The following is a 19,499-nucleotide window of genomic DNA, read 5'->3' on the forward strand; positions in this document are numbered from 1 at the left end:
GTGTGTGTGTGTGTGTGTCAACGCAAGTACTTGTGTTTGCGCACTCCTCTGTACACACGTGTGTGTGTGGGTTGAATGAACCGACCTGAGCATGTCTGCAGCACAGCACTGTCCTCCTGCACCACATGGTATCCCAGGGTAACAGACTCAATGGAGCGAGGCTGATCAACTATTTCATTGTAACCGGCACAATCTAATTAGGCTGCTCTAAATAGAGGTAACATTAGTTTATTGGTTATTAGTATAATGCCTGGCTGGGACGTGCGACAGGGGGGAGTGGGAGAAAAAGAGAGAGAGTGAGAAATTTAGAGAGGGGAGAGAGGGTGAGGAGGGCGAGAGAAAGAGGGGGGAGAGAGGGGGAGGGAGAGAGAGAGAACGAGAGAGAGGGGGAGGGAGAAGGAGAGATATAGGGGGAGAAAGAGGGGAAAGAGGGAGAGAGAGGGGGAGGGAGGGAGAGAGAGGGGGGAAGAGGGGGGAGGGAGAAGCAGAGAGGGGGGAGAGAGAAAGAAAGAGAGGGGGGAGAGATAGAGGGGAGGGAGGGAGGGAGGGAGGGAGGGAGGGAAGGAGGGAGGGAGGGAGAAAGGGAGAGAGGGGGAGAGAGGGAGAGAGAACGAGAGGGGGGGAGAGAGGGAGGGGGGGAGAGAGGGAGAGGAGAGAATGAGCGAGAGGGGAGGGAGGGAGAGAGAAATAGAGAGAGGGGGACGGAGGGAGAGAGAAGGGGGAGGGGGAGAGAGGGGAGGAGGGAGAGAGAGGGTAGGGAGGGAGGGAGGGAGGGAGGGAGAGAGGGGGAGGAGGGAAAGGAGAGACAGAGAGAGAGAGAAAAAAATAGACGGGGAGGGAGGGAGAGGGAAAGAGAGAGGGGGGGAGATGGCGAGCTCAGAATGAGAGAAGCTGAGAGAGAGATGGTGAGCTCAGAATGAGAGAGAAGCTGAGCGAGAGATGGTGAGCTCAGAATGAGAGAGAAGCTGACAGATGGTGAGCTCAGAATGAGAGGGAAGCAGCGAGAGAGTGATGGTGAGCTCAGAATGAGAGGGAAGCAGAGAGAGAGAGAGAGAGATGGTGAGCTCAGAATGAGAGAGAAGCTGAGAGAGATGGTAAGCTCAGAATGAGAGAGAAGCTGAGAGATGGTGAGCTCAGAATGAGAGAGAAGCAGCGAGAGAGAGATGGTGAGCTCAGAATGAGAGAGAAGCAGAGAGAGAGAGAGAGATGGTGAGCTCAGAATGAGAGGGAAGCAGAGAGAGAGAGAGAGAGAGATGGTGAGCTCAGAATGAGAGGGAAGCAGAGAGAGAGAGAGACTAAAAATACTTGAATCAGTCATAGAGCCCATTGCCCTTTATGGTTGCGAGGTCTGGGGTCCGCTCACCAACCAAGACTTCACAAAATGGGACAAACACCAAATTGAGACTCTGCACGCAGAATTCTGCAAAAATATCCTCCGTGTACAACGTAGAACACCAAATAATGCATGCAGAGCAGAATTAGGCCGATACCCACTAATTATCAAAATCCAGAAAAGAGCCGTTAAATTCTACAACCACCTAAAAGGAAGTGATTCACAAACCTTCCATAACAAAGCCATCACCTACAGAGAGATGAACCTGGAGAAGAGTCCCCCTAAGCAAGCTGGTCCTGGGGCTCTGTTCACAAACACAAACACACCCTACAGAGCCCCAGGACAACAGCACAATTAGACCCAACCAAATCATGAGAAAACAAAAAGATAATTACTTGACACATTGGAAAGAATTAACAAAAAAACAGAGCAAACTAGAATGCTATTTGGCCCTAAACAGAGAGTACACAGCGGCAGAATACCTGACCACTGTGACTGACCCAAAATTAAGGAAAGCTTTGACTATGTACAGACTCAGTGAGCATAGCCTTGCTATTGAGAAAGGCCGCCGTAGGCAGACATGGCTCTCAAGAGAAGACAGGCTATGTGCTCACTGCCCACAAAATGAGGTGGAAACTGAGCTGCACTTCCTAACCTCCTGCCCAATGTATGACCATATTAGAGAGACATATTTCCCTCAGATTACACAGATCCACAAAGAATTCGAAAACAAATCCAAATTTGAAAAACTCCCATATCTACTGGGTGAAATTCCACAGTGTGCCATCACAGCAGCAAGATTTGTGACCTGTTGCCACGAGAAAAGGGCAACCAGTGAAGAACACACACCATTGTAAATACAACCCATATTTATGCTTATTTATTTTATCCTGTGTCCTTTAACCATTTGTACATTGTTAAAATACTGTATATATATATATAATATGACATTTGTAATGTCTTTACTGTTTTGAAACCTCTGTATGTGTAATGTTTACTGTTAATTTTTTTTGTTTTTCACTTTATATTTTCACTTTGTATGTTGTCTACCTCACTTGCTTTGGCAATGTTAACACATGTTTCCCATGCCAATAAAGCCCTTGAATTGAATTGAATTGAGAGAGAGAGAGGAACATACACACACAGAGAAATACACGGAGAAAGAGAGAGAGGTAGAGAGCGAGGTAGAGAGAGAGGTAGAGAGAGATAGAGGTAGAGAGAGATAGAGGTAGAGAGAGAGAGAGAGAGAGAGAGAGAGAGAGAAAGTATGAGAGTATGAGAGAGATGGTAAACTCAGAATGAGAGAGAAGCTGACAGATGGTGAGCTCAGAATGAGAGGGAAGCAGCGAGAGAGTGATGGTGAGCTCAGAATGAGAGGGAAGCAAAGAGAGAGAGAGATGGTGAGCTCAGAATGAGAGAGAAGCTGAGAGATGGTGAGCTCAGAATGAGAGAGAAGCAGCGAGAGAGAGATGGTGAGCTCAGAATGAGAGAGAAGCAGAGAGAGAGAGAGATGGTGAGCTCAGAATGAGAGGGAAGCAGAGAGAGAGAGAGAGATGGTGAGCTCAGAATGAGAGGGAAGCAGAGAGAGAGAGAGAGAGAGAGAGATGGTGAGCTCAGAATGAGAGAGAAGCAGCGAGAGAGAGATGGTGAGCTCAGAATGAGAGAGAAGCAGAGAGAGAGATGGTGAGCTCAGAATGACAGAGAAGCTGAGAGAGAGATGGTAAGCTCAGAATGAGAGAGAAGCAGCGAGAGAGAGATGGTGAGCTCAGAATGAGAGAGGAAGCAGAGAGAGAGAGAGAGAGATGGTGAGCTCAGAATGAGAGGGAAGCAGAGAGAGAGAGAGAGATGGTGAGCTCAGAATGAGAGGGAAGCAGAGAGAGAGAGAGAGAGAGAGAGATGGTGAGCTCAGAATGAGAGAGAAGCAGAGAGAGAGATGGTGAGCTCAGAATGACAGAGAAGCTGAGAGAGAGATGGTAAGCTCAGAATGAGAGAGAAGCTGAGAGATGGTGAGCTCAGAATGAGAGAGAAGCAGAGAGAGAGATGGTGAGCTCAGAATGAGAGAGAAGCAGAGAGAGAGAGAGAGATGGTGAGCTCAGAATGAGAGAAAGAGAGAGAGATGGTGAGCTCAGAATGAGAGAAAAGCAGAGAGAGAGATGGTGAGCTCAGAATGAGAGAGAAGCAGAGAAAGAGATAGAGAGATGTTGAACTCAGAATGAGAGAGAAGCAGAGAGAGAGAGAGATGGTGAGCTCAGAATGAGAGAGAAGCAGCGAGAGAGAGAGATGGTGAGCTCAGAATGAGAGAGAAGCAGAGAGAGAGATGGTGAGCTCAGAAAGAGAGAAGCAGAGAGAGAGAGAGAGAGAGATGGTGAGCTCAGAATGAGAGAAGCAGAGGGTGAGATGGTGAGCTCAGAATGAGAGAGAAGCAGAGAGAGATGGTAAGCTCAGAATGAGAGAGAAGCAGAGAGAGAGATGGTGATCTCAAAATGAGAGAGAAGCAGAGAGAGAGAGAGAGAGATTGTGAGCTCAGAATGAGAGAGAAGCAGAGAGAGAGAGATGGTGAGCTCAGAATGAGAGAGAAGCAGAGAGAGAGAGATGGTGAGCTGAAACCACATAAACATTATCAAAGCCCCAGCTCCCTGCTGCAGTAATTCACTTAACTTTGCTGTGATTTATGGCTCTATCAATAGAGGCTGACTGGAAACTAGGGCACGATCCTCTATCGCCATGCCGCTATATGGCCATTGCATTTACAGTAATAATAGAATGAACCACGGCTCTCTCTCTGCGTATGTCCCAAATGGCAACCTGTTTCCTATATAATGCACTACACAAAGCCTCAACAGAGTCTGGAAACTGGCCCTGGTCAAATGTAGTGCAACACTTACAGCCTCAATAAAGTCTGACTGGAAACTATTTAGGATAGTGTGCCATTTAGGATGCAGTCTCCCTGTGCCCTTCCTCAATTGCTTTCCAGCCTGAGACAGTGCGGGACAGAGAGAGACCCCTCCTTTTTGGCATGCTCCGTCTTTTCATGTCCCTTTTGTTTGGCGGGATGGAATGGACTTTTGGACACACGCACACACACACACACACACACACACACACACACACACACACACACACACACACACACACACACACACACACACACACACACACACACACACACACACACACACACACACACACACACACACACACACACACACACACACACACACACACACACACACACACACACACACAGGTGTAGGAGTGGAGTGTCCAGACTCCTCTACTGAATAATTACTGTGTTTGCTGAGGCATTGCTGCAGTGGCTGCAGGCAGGACAGAGAACCACACTGACCTCACAGAGACAGACACACCCTTTCCCAGTCACTCCTCCTCCCGCTCTGTCACCCTCTCTCTCTCTCTCTCTCTCTCTCTCTGTCAACCTCTCCCTCTCTCTCTCTCTCTCTCTCTCTCTCTCTCTCTCTCTCTCTGTCAACCTCTCCCTCTCTTTCTCTCTCTCTCTCTGTCACCCTCTCTCTCTCTCTCTGTCACCCTCTCTCTCGCTCTGTTAACCTCTCTCTCTCTCTCTCTCTGTTAACCTCTCCCTCTTTCTCTCTCTGTCACCCTCTCTCTCTCTCTCTCTGTCACCCTCTCTCTCTCTGTCACCCTCTCTATCTCTCTGTCACCCTCTCTCTCTCTATCTCTCTCTCTCTCCCTCTCTCTCTCTCTCTCTCTGTGTCACCCTCTCTCTCCCTCTCTCCATCTCTCTCTGTCAACCTCTCCCTCTCTACCTCTCTCTGTCTCAATTCAATTCAATTCAAGGGGCTTTATTGGCATGGGAAACATGTGTTAACATTGCCAAAGCAAGTGAGGTAGATAATATACAAAAGTGAAATAAACAATAAAATAAACAATTAAAATTAACAGTAAACATTACACATACAGAAGTTTCAAAACAATAAAGACATTACAAATGTTATATTATATATATGCAGTGTTGTAACAATGTACAAATGGTTAAAGGACACAAGATAAAATAAATAAGCATAAATATGGGTTGTATTTACAATGGTGTGTGTTCTTCACTGGTTGCCCTTTTCTTGTGGCAACAGGTCATAAATCTTGCTGCTGTGACCGCACACTGTGTTATTTCACCCAGTAGATATGGGAGTTTATCAAAATTGGGTTTGTTTTCAAATTATTTTCTTCTCTCTCTCTCTATCTATCGCTCTCTCTCTCTCTCTCTCTCTCACACACACTCTCCCTTTCTCTCTCTCCCTCTCTTTCTCTCTCTCTCACCCTCTCTCCCTCTCTCTCTCTCTCTATCTGTCTCTCTATCTGTCTCTCTGTCACCCTCTCTCTCTCTCTCTGTCTCTCACACTCCCTTTCTCTCTCTCCCTCTCTTTCTCTCTCTCTCACCCTCTCTCCCTCTCTATCTGCCTCTCTGTCACTCTCTATCTCAATCTGTCACCCCCCCTCTCTCTATCTGTCACACTCTCCCTTTCTCTCTCTTCCTCTCTTTCGATCTCTTCACCCTCTCTCCCTCCTCTCTCTCTCTCACTCTCTTTGTCACCCTCTTTCTCTCACACACTCTCCCTTTCTCTCTCTCCCCCTCTTTCTCTCTCTCACCCTCTCTCTCTATTACCCTCTCTCTCTCACCCTCTCTCTCTTTCACCCTCTCTCTCTCTATCTCTCACCCTCTCTCTCTCACCCTCTCTCTCTCTCACACTCTCCCTTTCTCTCTCTCACTCCCTTTCTCTCTTTCACCCTCTCTATCACCCTCTCTCTCTCACCCTCTCTTTCACCCTCTCTCCCTCTATCACCCTTTCTCTCTCAACCTCTCTCATCCACTCTATAATACTCTCTCTCTCACCCTCTCTCCCTCTCTATCTGCCTCTCTGTCACTCTCTATCTCAATCTGTCACCCCCCCTCTCTCTATCTGTCACACTCTCCCTTTCTCTCTTTCGATCTCTTCACCCTCTCTCCCTCCTCTCTCTCTCTCACTCTCTTTGTCACCCTCTTTCTCTCACACACTCTCCCTTTCTCTCTCTCCCCCTCTTTCTCTCTCTCACCCTCTCTCTCTATTACCCTCTCTCTCTCACCCTCTCTCTCTTTCACCCTCTCTCTCTCTATCTCTCACCCTCTCTCTCTCACCCTCTCTCTCTCTCACACTCTCCCTTTCTCTCTCTCACTCCCTTTCTCTCTTTCACCCTCTCTATCACCCTCTCTCTCTCACCCTCTCTTTCACCCTCTCTCCCTCTATCACCCTTTCTCTCTCACCCTCTCTCATCCACTCTATAATACTCTCTCTCTCACCCTCTCTCCCTCTCTATCTGCCTCTCTGTCACTCTCTATCTCAATCTGTCACCCCCCCTCTCTCTATCTGTCACACTCTCCCTTTCTCTCTCTTCCTCTCTTTCGATCTCTTCACCCTCTCTCCCTCCTCTCTCTCTCTCACTCTCTTTGTCACCCTCTTTCTCTCACACACTCTCCCTTTCTCTCTCTCCCCCTCTTTCTCTCTCTCACCCTCTCTCTCTATTACCCTCTCTCTCTCACCCTCTCTCTCTTTCACCCTCTCTCTATCTCTCACCCTCTCTCTCTCACCCTCTCTCTCTCACACACTCTCCCTTTCTCTCTCTCACTCCCTTTCTCTCTTTCACCCTCTCTATCACCCTCTCTCTCTCACCCTCTCTTTCACCCTCTCTCCCTCTATCACCCTTTCTCTCTCACCCTCTCTCATCCACTCTATAATACTCTCTCTCTCACCCTCTCTCCCTCTCTATCTGCCTCTCTGTCACTCTCTATCTCAATCTGTCACCCCCCCTCTCTCTATCTGTCACACTCTCCCTTTCTCTCTCTTCCTCTCTTTCGATCTCTTCACCCTCTCTCCCTCCTCTCTCTCTCTCACTCTCTTTGTCACCCTCTTTCTCTCACACACTCTCCCTTTCTCTCTCTCCCCCTCTTTCTCTCTCTCACCCTCTCTCTCTATTACCCTCTCTCTCTCACCCTCTCTCTCTTTCACCCTCTCTCTCTCTATCTCTCACCCTCTCTCTCTCACCCTCTCTCTCTCTCACACTCTCCCTTTCTCTCTCTCACTCCCTTTCTCTCTTTCACCCTCTCTATCACCCTCTCTCTCTCACCCTCTCTTTCACCCTCTCTCCCTCTATCACCCTTTCTCTCTCACCCTCTCTCATCCACTCTATAATACTCTCTCTCTCACCCTCTCTCCCTCTCTATCTGCCTCTCTGTCACTCTCTATCTCAATCTGTCACCCCCCCTCTCTCTATCTGTCACACTCTCCCTTTCTCTCTCTTCCTCTCTTTCGATCTCTTCACCCTCTCTCCCTCCTCTCTCTCTCTCACTCTCTTTGTCACCCTCTTTCTCTCACACACTCTCCCTTTCTCTCTCTCCCCCTCTTTCTCTCTCTCACCCTCTCTCTCTATTACCCTCTCTCTCTCACCCTCTCTCTCTTTCACCCTCTCTCTCTCTATCTCTCACCCTCTCTCTCTCACCCTCTCTCTCTCTCACACTCTCCCTTTCTCTCTCTCACTCCCTTTCTCTCTTTCACCCTCTCTATCACCCTCTCTCTCTCACCCTCTCTTTCACCCTCTCTCCCTCTATCACCCTTTCTCTCTCACCCTCTCTCATCCACTCTATAATACTCTCTCTCTCACCCTCTCTCCCTCTCTATCTGCCTCTCTGTCACTCTCTATCTCAATCTGTCACCTCCCCTCTCTCTATCTGTCACACTCTCCCTTTCTCTCTCTTCCTCTCTTTCGATCTCTTCACCCTCTCTCCCTCCTCTCTCTCTCTCACTCTCTTTGTCACCCTCTTTCTCTCACACACTCTCCCTTTCTCTCTCTCCCCCTCTTTCTCTCTCTCACCCTCTCTCTCTTTCACCCTCTCTCTATCTCTCAACCTCTCTCTCTCACCCTCTCTCTCTCTCACACTCTCCCTTTCTCTCTCTCACTCCCTTTCTCTCTTTCACCCTCTCTATCACCCTCTCTCTCTCACCCTCTCTTTCACCCTCTCTCCCTCTATCACCCTTTCTCTCTCACCCTCTCTCATCCACTCTATAATACTCTCTCTCTCACCCTCTCCCTCTCTCTCTCACCATTTCTCTCTCTCTCACCCACTCTCTCCTCTCTTTCTTTCTCTCTCTCTCCCTCTCTCTCTCACCCTCTATCTCTCACCCTCTATCTCACTCTCTCTCTCTCTCACCCTCTCTCTTTTTTCTCTCTCACCCTCTCTCTAACCCTCTCTCTCCATCTCTCTCTCTCTCTCTCTCTCTGTGTCACACTCTCTCTCTCACCCTCTCTCTCCCTCTCTCTCTCTCTCTCTGTGTCACATTCTCTCTCTCTCACCCTCTCTATCACCCTCTCTCGCTCACCCTCTCTCTCACCCTCTCTCTCTTTCACCCGCTCTCTCTATCACCCTCTCTCTCTCTCTCTCACCCTCTCTTCTTTCTCTCCAGTTCACTGGTTCAACTGTTGTCTAGCTGGTTACAGTGAAGCAGCAGTGTAGAGAGGCCATTTGATCACCACAGGCCAAATTAACAACACATCTAAGTTAGTATTGCCAATTTTAAAATGTAAGTTGCGCTCGCAATTCAGCTTGTTGCTGCCAATTGTACAATGTCTTGTTGAAGAACAGTGAAACCATTCCTCAACCCTGGTAAACCTTCACTCACTTCTTTCAGCCATAAGTCATGTTCAGGTATGTGAAGTATCAGGCTGTGTTAACGTAGCACCGTGTTATGGGTTGCTACAGCCCACATGCTGTCTTAGGGAGCCCTTGCTAGAGATGTGGCCTGGACTGGTTGAGCTACATTTATCTAGTGTACAGTAAAGAGTACAGGGAGACAGGAACATTTTAACAAGTCACTCTGCAGGCAGCACCTGACAAGTGTAATAATGAAACCCTCCCTGACACATGCAGACCCCCCGCCCCCCAACACACAAACACACACACACACACACACAGGACATAAGGGAGGTCCTGCGTCCCCCATTCCGATCATAATCAATCATTTGTGTTTCCACACCACCCCTCCGGTCTCAACAAGCTCTACAGCAGCACTATCATTCACATGTCACTTAGACTGAGTCAAGATGGCACCCTATTCCCTATGAAGTGCACTACTTTCGACCGGGGAACAAGGATGCACTATATAGAGTACAGAGAATAGGATGCCATTTTGGACGTACCCCTAGTCACTAGATCACCATCACTTATCCCATCCAGTACTTGCCGTATAGACTTCCTTTCTGACTGCTCGCTGCCTTTCTGGCTACTCACCAGCTCCTGTCCCACCCTGCCAACCAGTCCAAGAAGGGTCCGCCAAGGTCAATTATGCAAATGGTCAGAGTCAATTAGGAATGTTTCTTCAAAAAAAAAGGGGTGACCAGAACTAAAGTGTTTTGCATAACAATTCCATATGACTTACTGTAAATAGCCTTGGACAACGTGCCCTGTTCCGCATTTACACTGTGGTGAATGTTCTCCAGGGGAGGAATTGGGAGTAAACAAAGTTTTACGCCCATGTTTCAGCTTTTCAACTAACAAGTTCAAAAAGGCTTTTAGCATGCGAAGGGGGAGGGGTCTGCTCCTCTCCTCAATCACCCATTTTCACTGCTTCATTTTCTCCTCCGCTCTTCTTCTTTTTAGCATTCAAAGTACTGGTCCTGGGGGCACCCTTAGCCTGGTTACACTAGCCTGGTTACACTAACCTGGTTAAACTAACCTGGTTAATCTAGCCTGGTTAAACTAGCCTGGTTACACTAACCTGGTTAAACTAGCCTGGTTAAACTAGCCTGGTTACACTAACCTGGTTAAACTAGCCTGGTTAAACTAGCCTGGTTACACTAACCTGGTTAAACTAACCTGGTTAATCTAGCCTGGTTAAACTAGCCTGGTTAAACTAACCTGGTTAAACTAGCCTGGTTAAACTAGCCTGGTTACACTAACCTGGTTAAACTAGCCTGGTTAAACTAGCCTGGTTAAACTAGCCTGGTTAAACTAGCCTGGTTACACTAACCTGGTTAAACTAACCTGGTTAAACTAGCCTGGTTAAACTAGCCTGGTTACACTAACCTGGTTAAACTAACCTGGTTAATCTAGCCTGGTTAAACTAGCCTGGTTAAACTAGCCTGGTTACACTAACCTGGTTAAACTAACCTGGTTAATCTAGCCTGGTTAAACTAGCCTGGTTAAACTAGCCTGGTTAAACTAGCCTGGTTAAACTAACCTGGTTAAACTAGCCTGGTTAAACTAGCCTGGTTAAACTAGCCTGGTTAAACTAACCTGGTTAAACTAACCTGGTTAAACTAACCTGGTTAAACTAGCCTGGTTAAACTAGCCTGGTTAAAATAACCCGGTTAAACTAGCCTGGTTAAACTAGCCTGGTTAAACTAACCTGGTTAAACTAGCCTGGTTAAACTAGCCTGGTTAAACTAACCTGGTTAAACTAGCCTGGTTAAACTAGCCTGGTTAAACTAACCTGGTTAAACTAGCCTGGTTAAACTAGCCTGGTTAAACTAACCTGGTTAAACTAGCCTGGTTAAACTAACCTGGTCACCATTACCTGGTGAGTGCAGCATTCAGTCTGCTTTAACCTGGCTAGGAAAGCCCTGTCAATGCAGAGCAACACTTAAACATTTGAATGATCTATGAATGAATGATTATGATAGGAGAGCTGTCAAAATACCATGGGAGTTCAGCATATTCCATGAGCATAACATTATAACATCATTATGTTTGCATTGTGCACTTGTAAAAAACTCCACAAAGTGGTAAAGGGGAAGGTTTGAAATGGATCTGACCTGCCTGGTAAAATACAAGGTTTAATACATCAAATAAATGGAGACATCAGGGCACCAGTGTCAAAGCCTCAAAGACAGCAGGGTGTTACAATGAGCCTCTCTCTCTGACTGCTACAGAGAACGATGCACAATAGCTCAAAACTCCCTGGATGAGCAGTGTAGGATGGGGGCCTCCCTTTCTCTCAGGTTTATTTGGGCTTCTCCTCATGAGCAAGGTGCCACGTTGTACTGCGTGTTGTCATGTTCACGTTGTACTGAGTGTTCTCATGTTCACGTTGTACTGAGTGTTCTCATGTTCACGTTGTACTGAGTGTTCTCATGTCACGTTGTACTGAGTGTTCTCATGTCACGTTGTACTGAGTGTTCTCATGTCACGTTGTACTGAGTGTTCTCATGTTCACGTTGTACTGAGTGTTCTCATGTCACGTTGTACTGAGTGTTCTCATGTCACGTTGTACTGAGTGTTCTCATGTCACGTTGTACTGAGTGTTCTCATGTCACGTTGTACTGAGTGTTCTCATGTCACATTGTACAGAGTGTTCTCATGTTTACGTTGTACTGAGTGTTCTCATGTTCAAGCTGTACTGAGTGTTCTCATGTCACGTTGTACTGAGTGTTCTCATGTCACGTTGTACTGAGTGTTCTCATGTCACGTTGTACTGAGTGTTCTCATGTCACGTTGTACTGAGTGTTCTCATGTCACGTTGTACTGAGTGTTCTCATGTCACGCTGTACTGCGTGTTGTCATGTTCACGTTGTACTGAGTGTTCTCATGTCACGTTGTACTGAGTGTTCTCATGTCACGTTGTACTGAGTGTTCTCATGTCACGTTGTACTGAGTGTTCTCATGTCACGTTGTACTGAGTGTTCTCATGTTCACGTTGTACTGAGTGTTCTCATGTTCACGTTGTACTGCGTGTTCTCATGTTCACGTTGTACTGCGTGTTCTCATGTCACGTTGTACTGAGTGTTCTCATGTCACGTTGTACTGAGTGTTCTCATGTCACGTTGTACTGAGTGTTCTCATGTTCACGTTGTACTGAGTGTTCTCATGTTCACGTTGTACTGAGTGTTCTCATGATCACGTTGTACTGAGTGTTCTCAGTGTCCGAGCAGCTAATTCACCACTAGACTGCTAGGCTAGCTATGTAGCCCCATGCCCCCCTACCTCATCCATTCAACTCCAAGGGGACAAACTGTAGTTTGGGGGTTGGGTGGAAGGAGAGATGGAGGAGGTTGGGGACATTCTCCCCAGCAGGGTCTCTAAGGGCCTTTCAGTGGGGCTCTAAGGGAGGCCTGTTAGCAGTGACTTTAGCACATCGTTATGGAGGACAGATGAAACTGAGTCTAGAAGTGACGGCAGGTCCTCCCCACACCGCGCCCAGTGGGTGGGCCTGTAGCTAATCTGGGTCAAATATGCAAATGTGGTGACGTGGGAGGGGACAGGAGGGGAGACTGGAGGCTGACTTCAGACAGCTGGCAGGAGATGGAGAAAGGGAGGGAGGGAGGGAGGGAGGGAAGGAGAGATGAGAGAGAGAGGGAGCAGTGGGCTCCATTGTGGTCTGGGCATGCATGAGGGGCTGCATGCCCAACAGAAAAGCTCTCTGGATTAGTTCCACTTTGCAAATCGCGTTGGTTCGCTAGCTTTTTCTTCCCCCACCTTGTAGTTCTATTTCACTGCCAACTTTTCCTTCAAAAATATATTTTAATTGAATAATAAAAGCAGTGATTAAAAGAAGAAGCCTCCCTTATTATGACGTGTGGTTTGTGGGGGAGAGATATCAACAGGTGGCTGTGTGCGCGTGTGTGTGTGTGTGTGAGTGTGTGTGCGCGTGTGTGCATGCCTGCATTAATCCGTGGGAGGAGAAGGCTGAGGAGTGTTTTAATAGCTCTTTTGAAGACGAGAAGTCGAGCTAACGAACCGTGTGGCTTGCGAGTCTTTGTTTGCCAAATTGTGGTGCCCTGCGGCTACACCTACGTCTCTCGGCTCAACGGGTTCGGCTAACATTTCAGGAGGGAAAGTGGTGCGTGAAGAAGAATCTCTGAGTATGATAAATCAATTACAGTTGAAATTGGTACCACAGGGCGGTTAAAGTCAACCAAATAGATATGACAACCGTCTCGACTGATGAAGATTAATGAACACCATCATTTTGGCCTTTTATGTTAGTGTAGAACACAACATCCCAAATCTAATAGTCATACCACATAATGACAGGGCTTAATCTGATAGTTATACCACATAATGACAGGGCTTCATCTGATAGTTATACCACATAATGGCAGGGCTTAATCTGATAGTTATACCACATAATGACAGGATATAATCTGATAGTTATACCACATAATGACACGACTTAATCTGACAGTTATACCACATAATGACATGATTTAATCTGATAGTTATACCACATAATGACAGGATTTAATCTGATAGTTATACCACATAATGACATGATTTAATCTGATATGATAGTTATACCACAATGTTATACCACGATTTAATCTGACAGTTATACCACATGACACAATTTAATCTGACAGTTATACAACATAATGACATGATTTAATCTGATATGATAGTTATACCACAATGTTATACCACGATTTAATCTGACAGTTATACCACATAATAACATGATTTAATCTGATATGATAGTTATACCACAATAATATACCACGATTTAATCTGACAGTTATACCACATAATGACACGATTTAATCTGACAGTTATACCACTTAATGGCACAACTTAATCTGACAGTTGTACCACTTAATGGCACGATTTAGGCAGGAAGGCAGGGAGGACATGGTTAGGGTGGGGAGGGGGAGGCAGGTAGGACAAGGTCGGGGTGGGAAAGGACTGGTGAGTATAAGGGAGAGTTTGGGGGGGGGTACAGGGAGGACTTTACCTCTAGGTCCTGTAATAACAGGCTGATGATGATGTGTGAATGGGGCAACTGGGAGGGTACAGGGGGGACTTTACCTCTAGGTCCTGTAATAACAGGCTGATGATGATGTGTGAATGCCGTTCGGGGGGAGTAGGAAGTGGTCTGCGAAGGCATGACAGGGCTGCTGAAACCACACTTCTCTGACTTCTTTAATGTGGTGGACGGTGGCATCCCTGGTAAGAATGATTGATAAGTGCAATTTAATAAGGCAATGTCATGGAGGCTCTCTTGGCTCACAGGTGAGAGATGGCAGAGAGGGGGGCGTGGGGAGTGAGTACAAGAGGGGTTGGAGGGCAGGCTAATGGGAGGACAGGGAAAGTGGTCAGGGCCCAACAGAGTGCGGCATAAGCTACTGTACTGCTTGAGGCGGACATGCGATTTTGAAAATGTAAAGATTTTACCCAGAAAAATGATTACATTTGTTGTTTTCAGGGCCTTCAATAGCAGTCCACCAGACAATGATTTGGATTTAATGATCATACAAAGCTGAGTACGACTTTATTACTTCTGAAAAGTGTGAATTCACCCCCTTTTAAATAAATATTTCCCTATTTAAGTTACATTATTTATAGGGAGATTAATCAAATTACCGCAGACCTCATTTTAAATGTTTTATATATATATGTATAAAAAAAAAAACTTGAGTTGAGGTTAGTTGCGATTGATAATTTCCATACACAATAACAGGTGGGAAAAAAATCAAGCATTTTTTAAAGGAATACACACATGCCTTATCCGTGGGGTGACTAGGGTTAAGAGAAGGATGTGGTAGAAAGAGGGGGTGAGGGATAGGGGGAGAGAGTGGTAGAAAGAGGGAGAGAGTGGTAGAAAGAGGGGGTGAGGGATAGGGGGAGAGAGTGGTAGAAAGAGGGAGAGAGTGGTAGAAAGAGGGAGAGAGTGGTAGAAAGTAGAGGTGAGGGATAAATAAAAAGTCAGTTAAGAACAAATTCTTATTTACAATGACGGCCTACCCCGACCCAACCCTAACCCGGACGACGCTGGGCCAATTTGCACTGCCCTATGGGACTCCCAATCCCGGCGGGTTGTGATACAGCCTGGAATCGAACCAGGGTCTATAATGACGCCTCTAGCACTGAGATGCAGTGCCTTAGACTGCTGCCCCACTCGGGTATTGTACATATAGGTTAGGTTCTTGTGGCAAAGTACACAGCATGATCACACAGTCCTAGTCCAGTGTGTACTGGGGCTTTACTGGGTTAATATGAGCAATGGGTTCAGATTGACTTTAACCCTTGTGGTGAATGCTAAGAGATCAGTCAGTAGAGAAAGCATGCATGAGAACATTATTTGGATGGTCCATACTCAGTCTCTACTGTAATTGGTTTTGCACTACCGCCAATCAAAGCTCTATCTGACCATGCCCCAATCACATTGGATGCTTTCGTTTTGCCTTGACAGATTTACCAGTGGAATGGTCTCCATTGTGGAAACTCTGCATACCCGGCACGTCAGACATGATAAAACAAATGCAGCTAAAAAACACAATGGTTTTAGCTGCTAAAATATTTGTCTTATTGCTGTCCTCTTCTTTATGAAGACGACCCTGCACATTGACTCGGTACTGGTACCTCCTGTATATAACCTCCACATTGACTCGGTACTGGTACCTCCTGTATATAACCTCCACGTGACTCGGTACTGGCACCTCCTGTATATATCCTCCACATTGACTCGGTACTGGTACCTCCTGTATATATCCTCCACATTGACTAGATACTGGTACCTCCTGTATATAACCTCCACATTGACTCGGTACTGGTACCTCCTGTATATATCCTCCACACTGACTCGGTACTGGTACCTCCTGTATATAACCTCCACGTGACTCGGTACTGGCACCTCCTGTATATATCCTCCACATTGACTCGGTACTGGAACCTCCTGTATATAACCTCCACATTGACTCGGTACTGGTACCTCCTGTATATAACCTCAATATTGACTCGGTACTGGTACCTCCTGTATATATCCTCCACACTGACTCGGTACTGGTACCTCCTGTATATAACCTCCACATGACTCGGTACTGGTACCTCCTGTATATAACCTTCACACTGACTCGGTACTGGTACCTCCTGTATATATCCTCCACACTGACTCGGTACTGGTACCTCCTGTATATAACCTCCACATTGACTCGGTACTGGTACCTCCTGTATATATCCTCCACACTGACTCGGTACTGGTACCTCCTGTATATAACCTCCACATTGACTCGGTACTGGTACCTCCTGTATATAACCTCCACGTGACTCGGTACTGGCACCTCCTGTATATATCCTCCACATTGACTCGGTACTGGTACCTCCTGTATATAACCTCCACATTGACTCTGTACTGGTACCTCCTGTATATAACCTCCACATTGACTCGGTACTGGTACCTCCTGTATATATCCTCCACATTGACTTGGTACTGGTACCTCCTGTATATATCCTCCACACTGACTCGGTACTGGTACCTCCTGTATATAACCTCCACGTGACTCGGTACTGGTACCTCCTGTATATAACCTCCACATTGACTCGGTACTGGTACCTCCTGTATATATCCTCCACACTGACTCGGTACTGGTACCTCCTGTATATATCCTCCACACTGACTCGGTACTGGTACCTCCTGTATATAACCTCCACATTGACTCGGTACTGGTACCTCCTGTATATAACCTCCACATTGACTCGGTACTGGTACGTCCTGTATATAACCTCCACGTGACTTGGTACTGGTACCTCCTGTATATAACCTCCACATTGACTCTGTACTGGTACCTCCTGTATATAACCTCCACATTGACTCTGTACTGGTACCTCCTGTATATAACCTCCACATTGACTCGGTACTGGTACGTCCTGTATATAACCTCCACGTGACTTGGTACTGGTACGTCCTGTATATAACCTCCACATTGACTCTGTACTGGTACCTCCTGTATATAACCTCCACATTGACTCGGTACTGGTACCTCCTGTATAAAGCCTCGTTATTGTTATTTTATTGTGTCTCTTCTATTTTTTACTTTAGTTTATCTAGTAAATATTTTTAACTAAGCATTTCATGGTAAGGTGTTGTACTCGGTGTATGTGACAAATACAATTTGATTTGATTTGACTTAAATTTGCATTCCGACATTCCGAAAAGAGTGTGCACAAAGGAGAGGTGGATGTTGACATTTTGTAGCTCATCTTGGAAGCAGCAGGACTGAGGTGTCCAGGTCCCTGTCTCTGTGTTAAGGGACTGAGGTGCACAGGTCCCTGTCTCTGTGTTAAGGGACTGAGGTGTCCCTGTCTCTGTGTTAAGAGACTGAGGTGTCCCTGTCTCTGTGTTAAGGGACCGAGGTGTCCCTGTCTCTGTGTTAAGGGACTGAGGTGTCCAGGTCTCTGTCTCTGTGTTAAGGGACTGAGATGTCCAGGTCTCTGTCTCTGTGCTAAGGGACTGAGATGTCCAGGTCCCTGTCTCTGTGCTAAGGGGCTGAGATGTCCAGGTCTCTGTCTCTGTGCTAAGGGACTGAGATGTCCAGGTCCTTGTCTCTGTGTTAAGGGACTGAGGTGTCCCTGTCTCTGTGCTAAGGGACTGAGATGTCCAGGTCCCTGTCTCTGTGTTAAGGGACTGAGGTGTCCCTGTCTCTGTGTTAAGGGACTGAGGTGTACAGGTCTCTGTCTCTGTGTTAAGGGACTGAGGTGTCCAGGTCCCTGTCTCTGTGCTAAGGGACTGAGATGTCCAGGTCCTTGTCTCTGTGTTAAGGGACTGAGGTGTCCAGGTCCCTGTCTCTGTGCTAAGGGACTGAGGTGTACAGGTCTCTGTCTCTGTGTTAAGGGACTGAGGTGTACAGGTCTCTGTCTCTGTGTTAAGGGACTGAGATGTCCAGGTCTCTGTCTCTGTGCTAAGGGACTGAGATGTCCAGGTCCCTGTCTCTGTGTTAAGGGACTGAGGTGTCCAGGTCTCTGTCTCTGTGCTAAGGGACTGAGATGTCCAGGTCCCTGTCTCTGTGTTAAGGGACTGAAGTGTCCAGGTCTCTGTCTCTGTGCTAAGGGACTGAGATGTCCAGGTCCCTGTCTCTGTGTTAAGGGACTGAGGTGTGTGTGATAAGTGTGTGTGGTAGTTTAGCCCTAAATGACGAAGAAACCTTGGTTTCTCCAGCCATCTCAGACGCCTTCCCCCTTTCAGGCGAGTGAGAGAGGGAGATACAGAGAGAGACAGACACAGGAAGAGACAGGGACATCTCTCCCCTATGACTGACTGGTCATTGGCCTCCCTTGGATAAAAGAGGGGTTTCTGAGGAAGACTGCTCGATCAAACTGAGTTTGTAGAAGTTCCCCCTAAGCACAGGATCAAATTACCTAGTTTTAGCCTTAACCATTAGGTAAATAAATCTGATCTTGGACCAGTTAGGGGCAACTTCTTTGACGTGGGGGCAGGTTGGAGGATGGGTTGGGTGCTTTCAATACAAACAGATGAGGCCATACAGATACTGTGGAAAGGACACAGAACAGAAGGTTACACAGACAGACACACACAGGTCGATAAACCCACATCCAACACACAGTTTCACTCAATAACAGCTCTACAACAGCTCACAAGCACACAAAACTCGCCACCAATAAGGTTTGAAACGGCGTCTTACTAGACATTTTGCTTCATGTCTACTTTGATCTCCAGGACCTGCTCCAAAGCCATTGGACTTCCATATATGTATATATTTTCTTAGACCAAAGCTAGTAGCCCCAACAAGACATAAACAATAACAACAGTAACCACAAATTCAAACGGGGAAAAAACATCAGTCGCCCTTTTAAATCCAAAGACTTGAGAGAAGAACCACAAATGCCATGTTCCCACAGGGAGCTGATAAAAGGAGAAGGAGAAACCTCAGTCCTTCATTCGTTATTTCATCTGCCTTTCTAAGCAGCGTTATTAGCTTCAGAGGCCCGCCGGGCTGCTCCCTCTGATAGGATAGAGTGGACAGAGCAACATGGGAGGCTGGAGGGACAGGCTGAACTGTGGGCTAGTGGTCAGGTTCATCTTCAAAAGGGCTTCTTCTTCTGTATCGTAAGAGCTTGTGTATCCTTGTTCACAATGCTATTCCAGACGAGTCTTCTCTGTGTGATAGAGGGCTCTAGGTGGATTTGATTCAGCAAGTAATGTAGTGTGTGTCATGGCGTGTGTGTGTGTCATGGCGTGTGTGTGTGTCATGGCGTGTGTGTGTGTCATGGCGTGTGTGTGTGTCATGGCGTTACAGTGACAAAGAGAAGAGAAAGGTAGAGAGAGAATGAGAGAGAAGAGAGGGGTGATAGGGGAGAGACTGGGAGCCAAAAGCTATAGTGTGTGGGAACTTCTGGTGGGTTGACTGTGTATGAGAGAGTGATTGTGTGCGTTCTTTA

The 19,499-nt window shown here is 46.8% G+C and overlaps 1 protein-coding gene across 18 annotated transcripts in view; it reads right to left on the bottom strand.

Moving 5' to 3' along the window:
- LOC110485551 (nuclear factor 1 A-type) overlaps positions 1-19,499 on the bottom strand; it is a 310,371-nt gene that overhangs the window by 43,111 nt on the left and 247,761 nt on the right. For 7 of the 18 annotated variants that reach the window (XM_036946510.2, XM_036946569.2, XM_090185153.1 and 4 more), the window contains one exon: positions 14,133-14,270. The exons of the other annotated variants lie outside the window; for them this stretch is intronic. In XM_036946510.2, the coding sequence (XP_036802405.1) occupies positions 14,133-14,270 (138 nt within the window). The remainder of the gene's footprint in view (positions 1-14,132; positions 14,271-19,499) is intronic. 18 annotated transcript variants of the gene reach the window in all.

The sequence above is a fragment of the Oncorhynchus mykiss genome, chromosome 1 (genome assembly GCF_057628025.1).
Source record: "Oncorhynchus mykiss isolate SJ-2025 chromosome 1, ASM5762802v1, whole genome shotgun sequence".
In the NCBI taxonomy this organism is placed as follows: domain Eukaryota; kingdom Metazoa; phylum Chordata; class Actinopteri; order Salmoniformes; family Salmonidae; genus Oncorhynchus; species Oncorhynchus mykiss.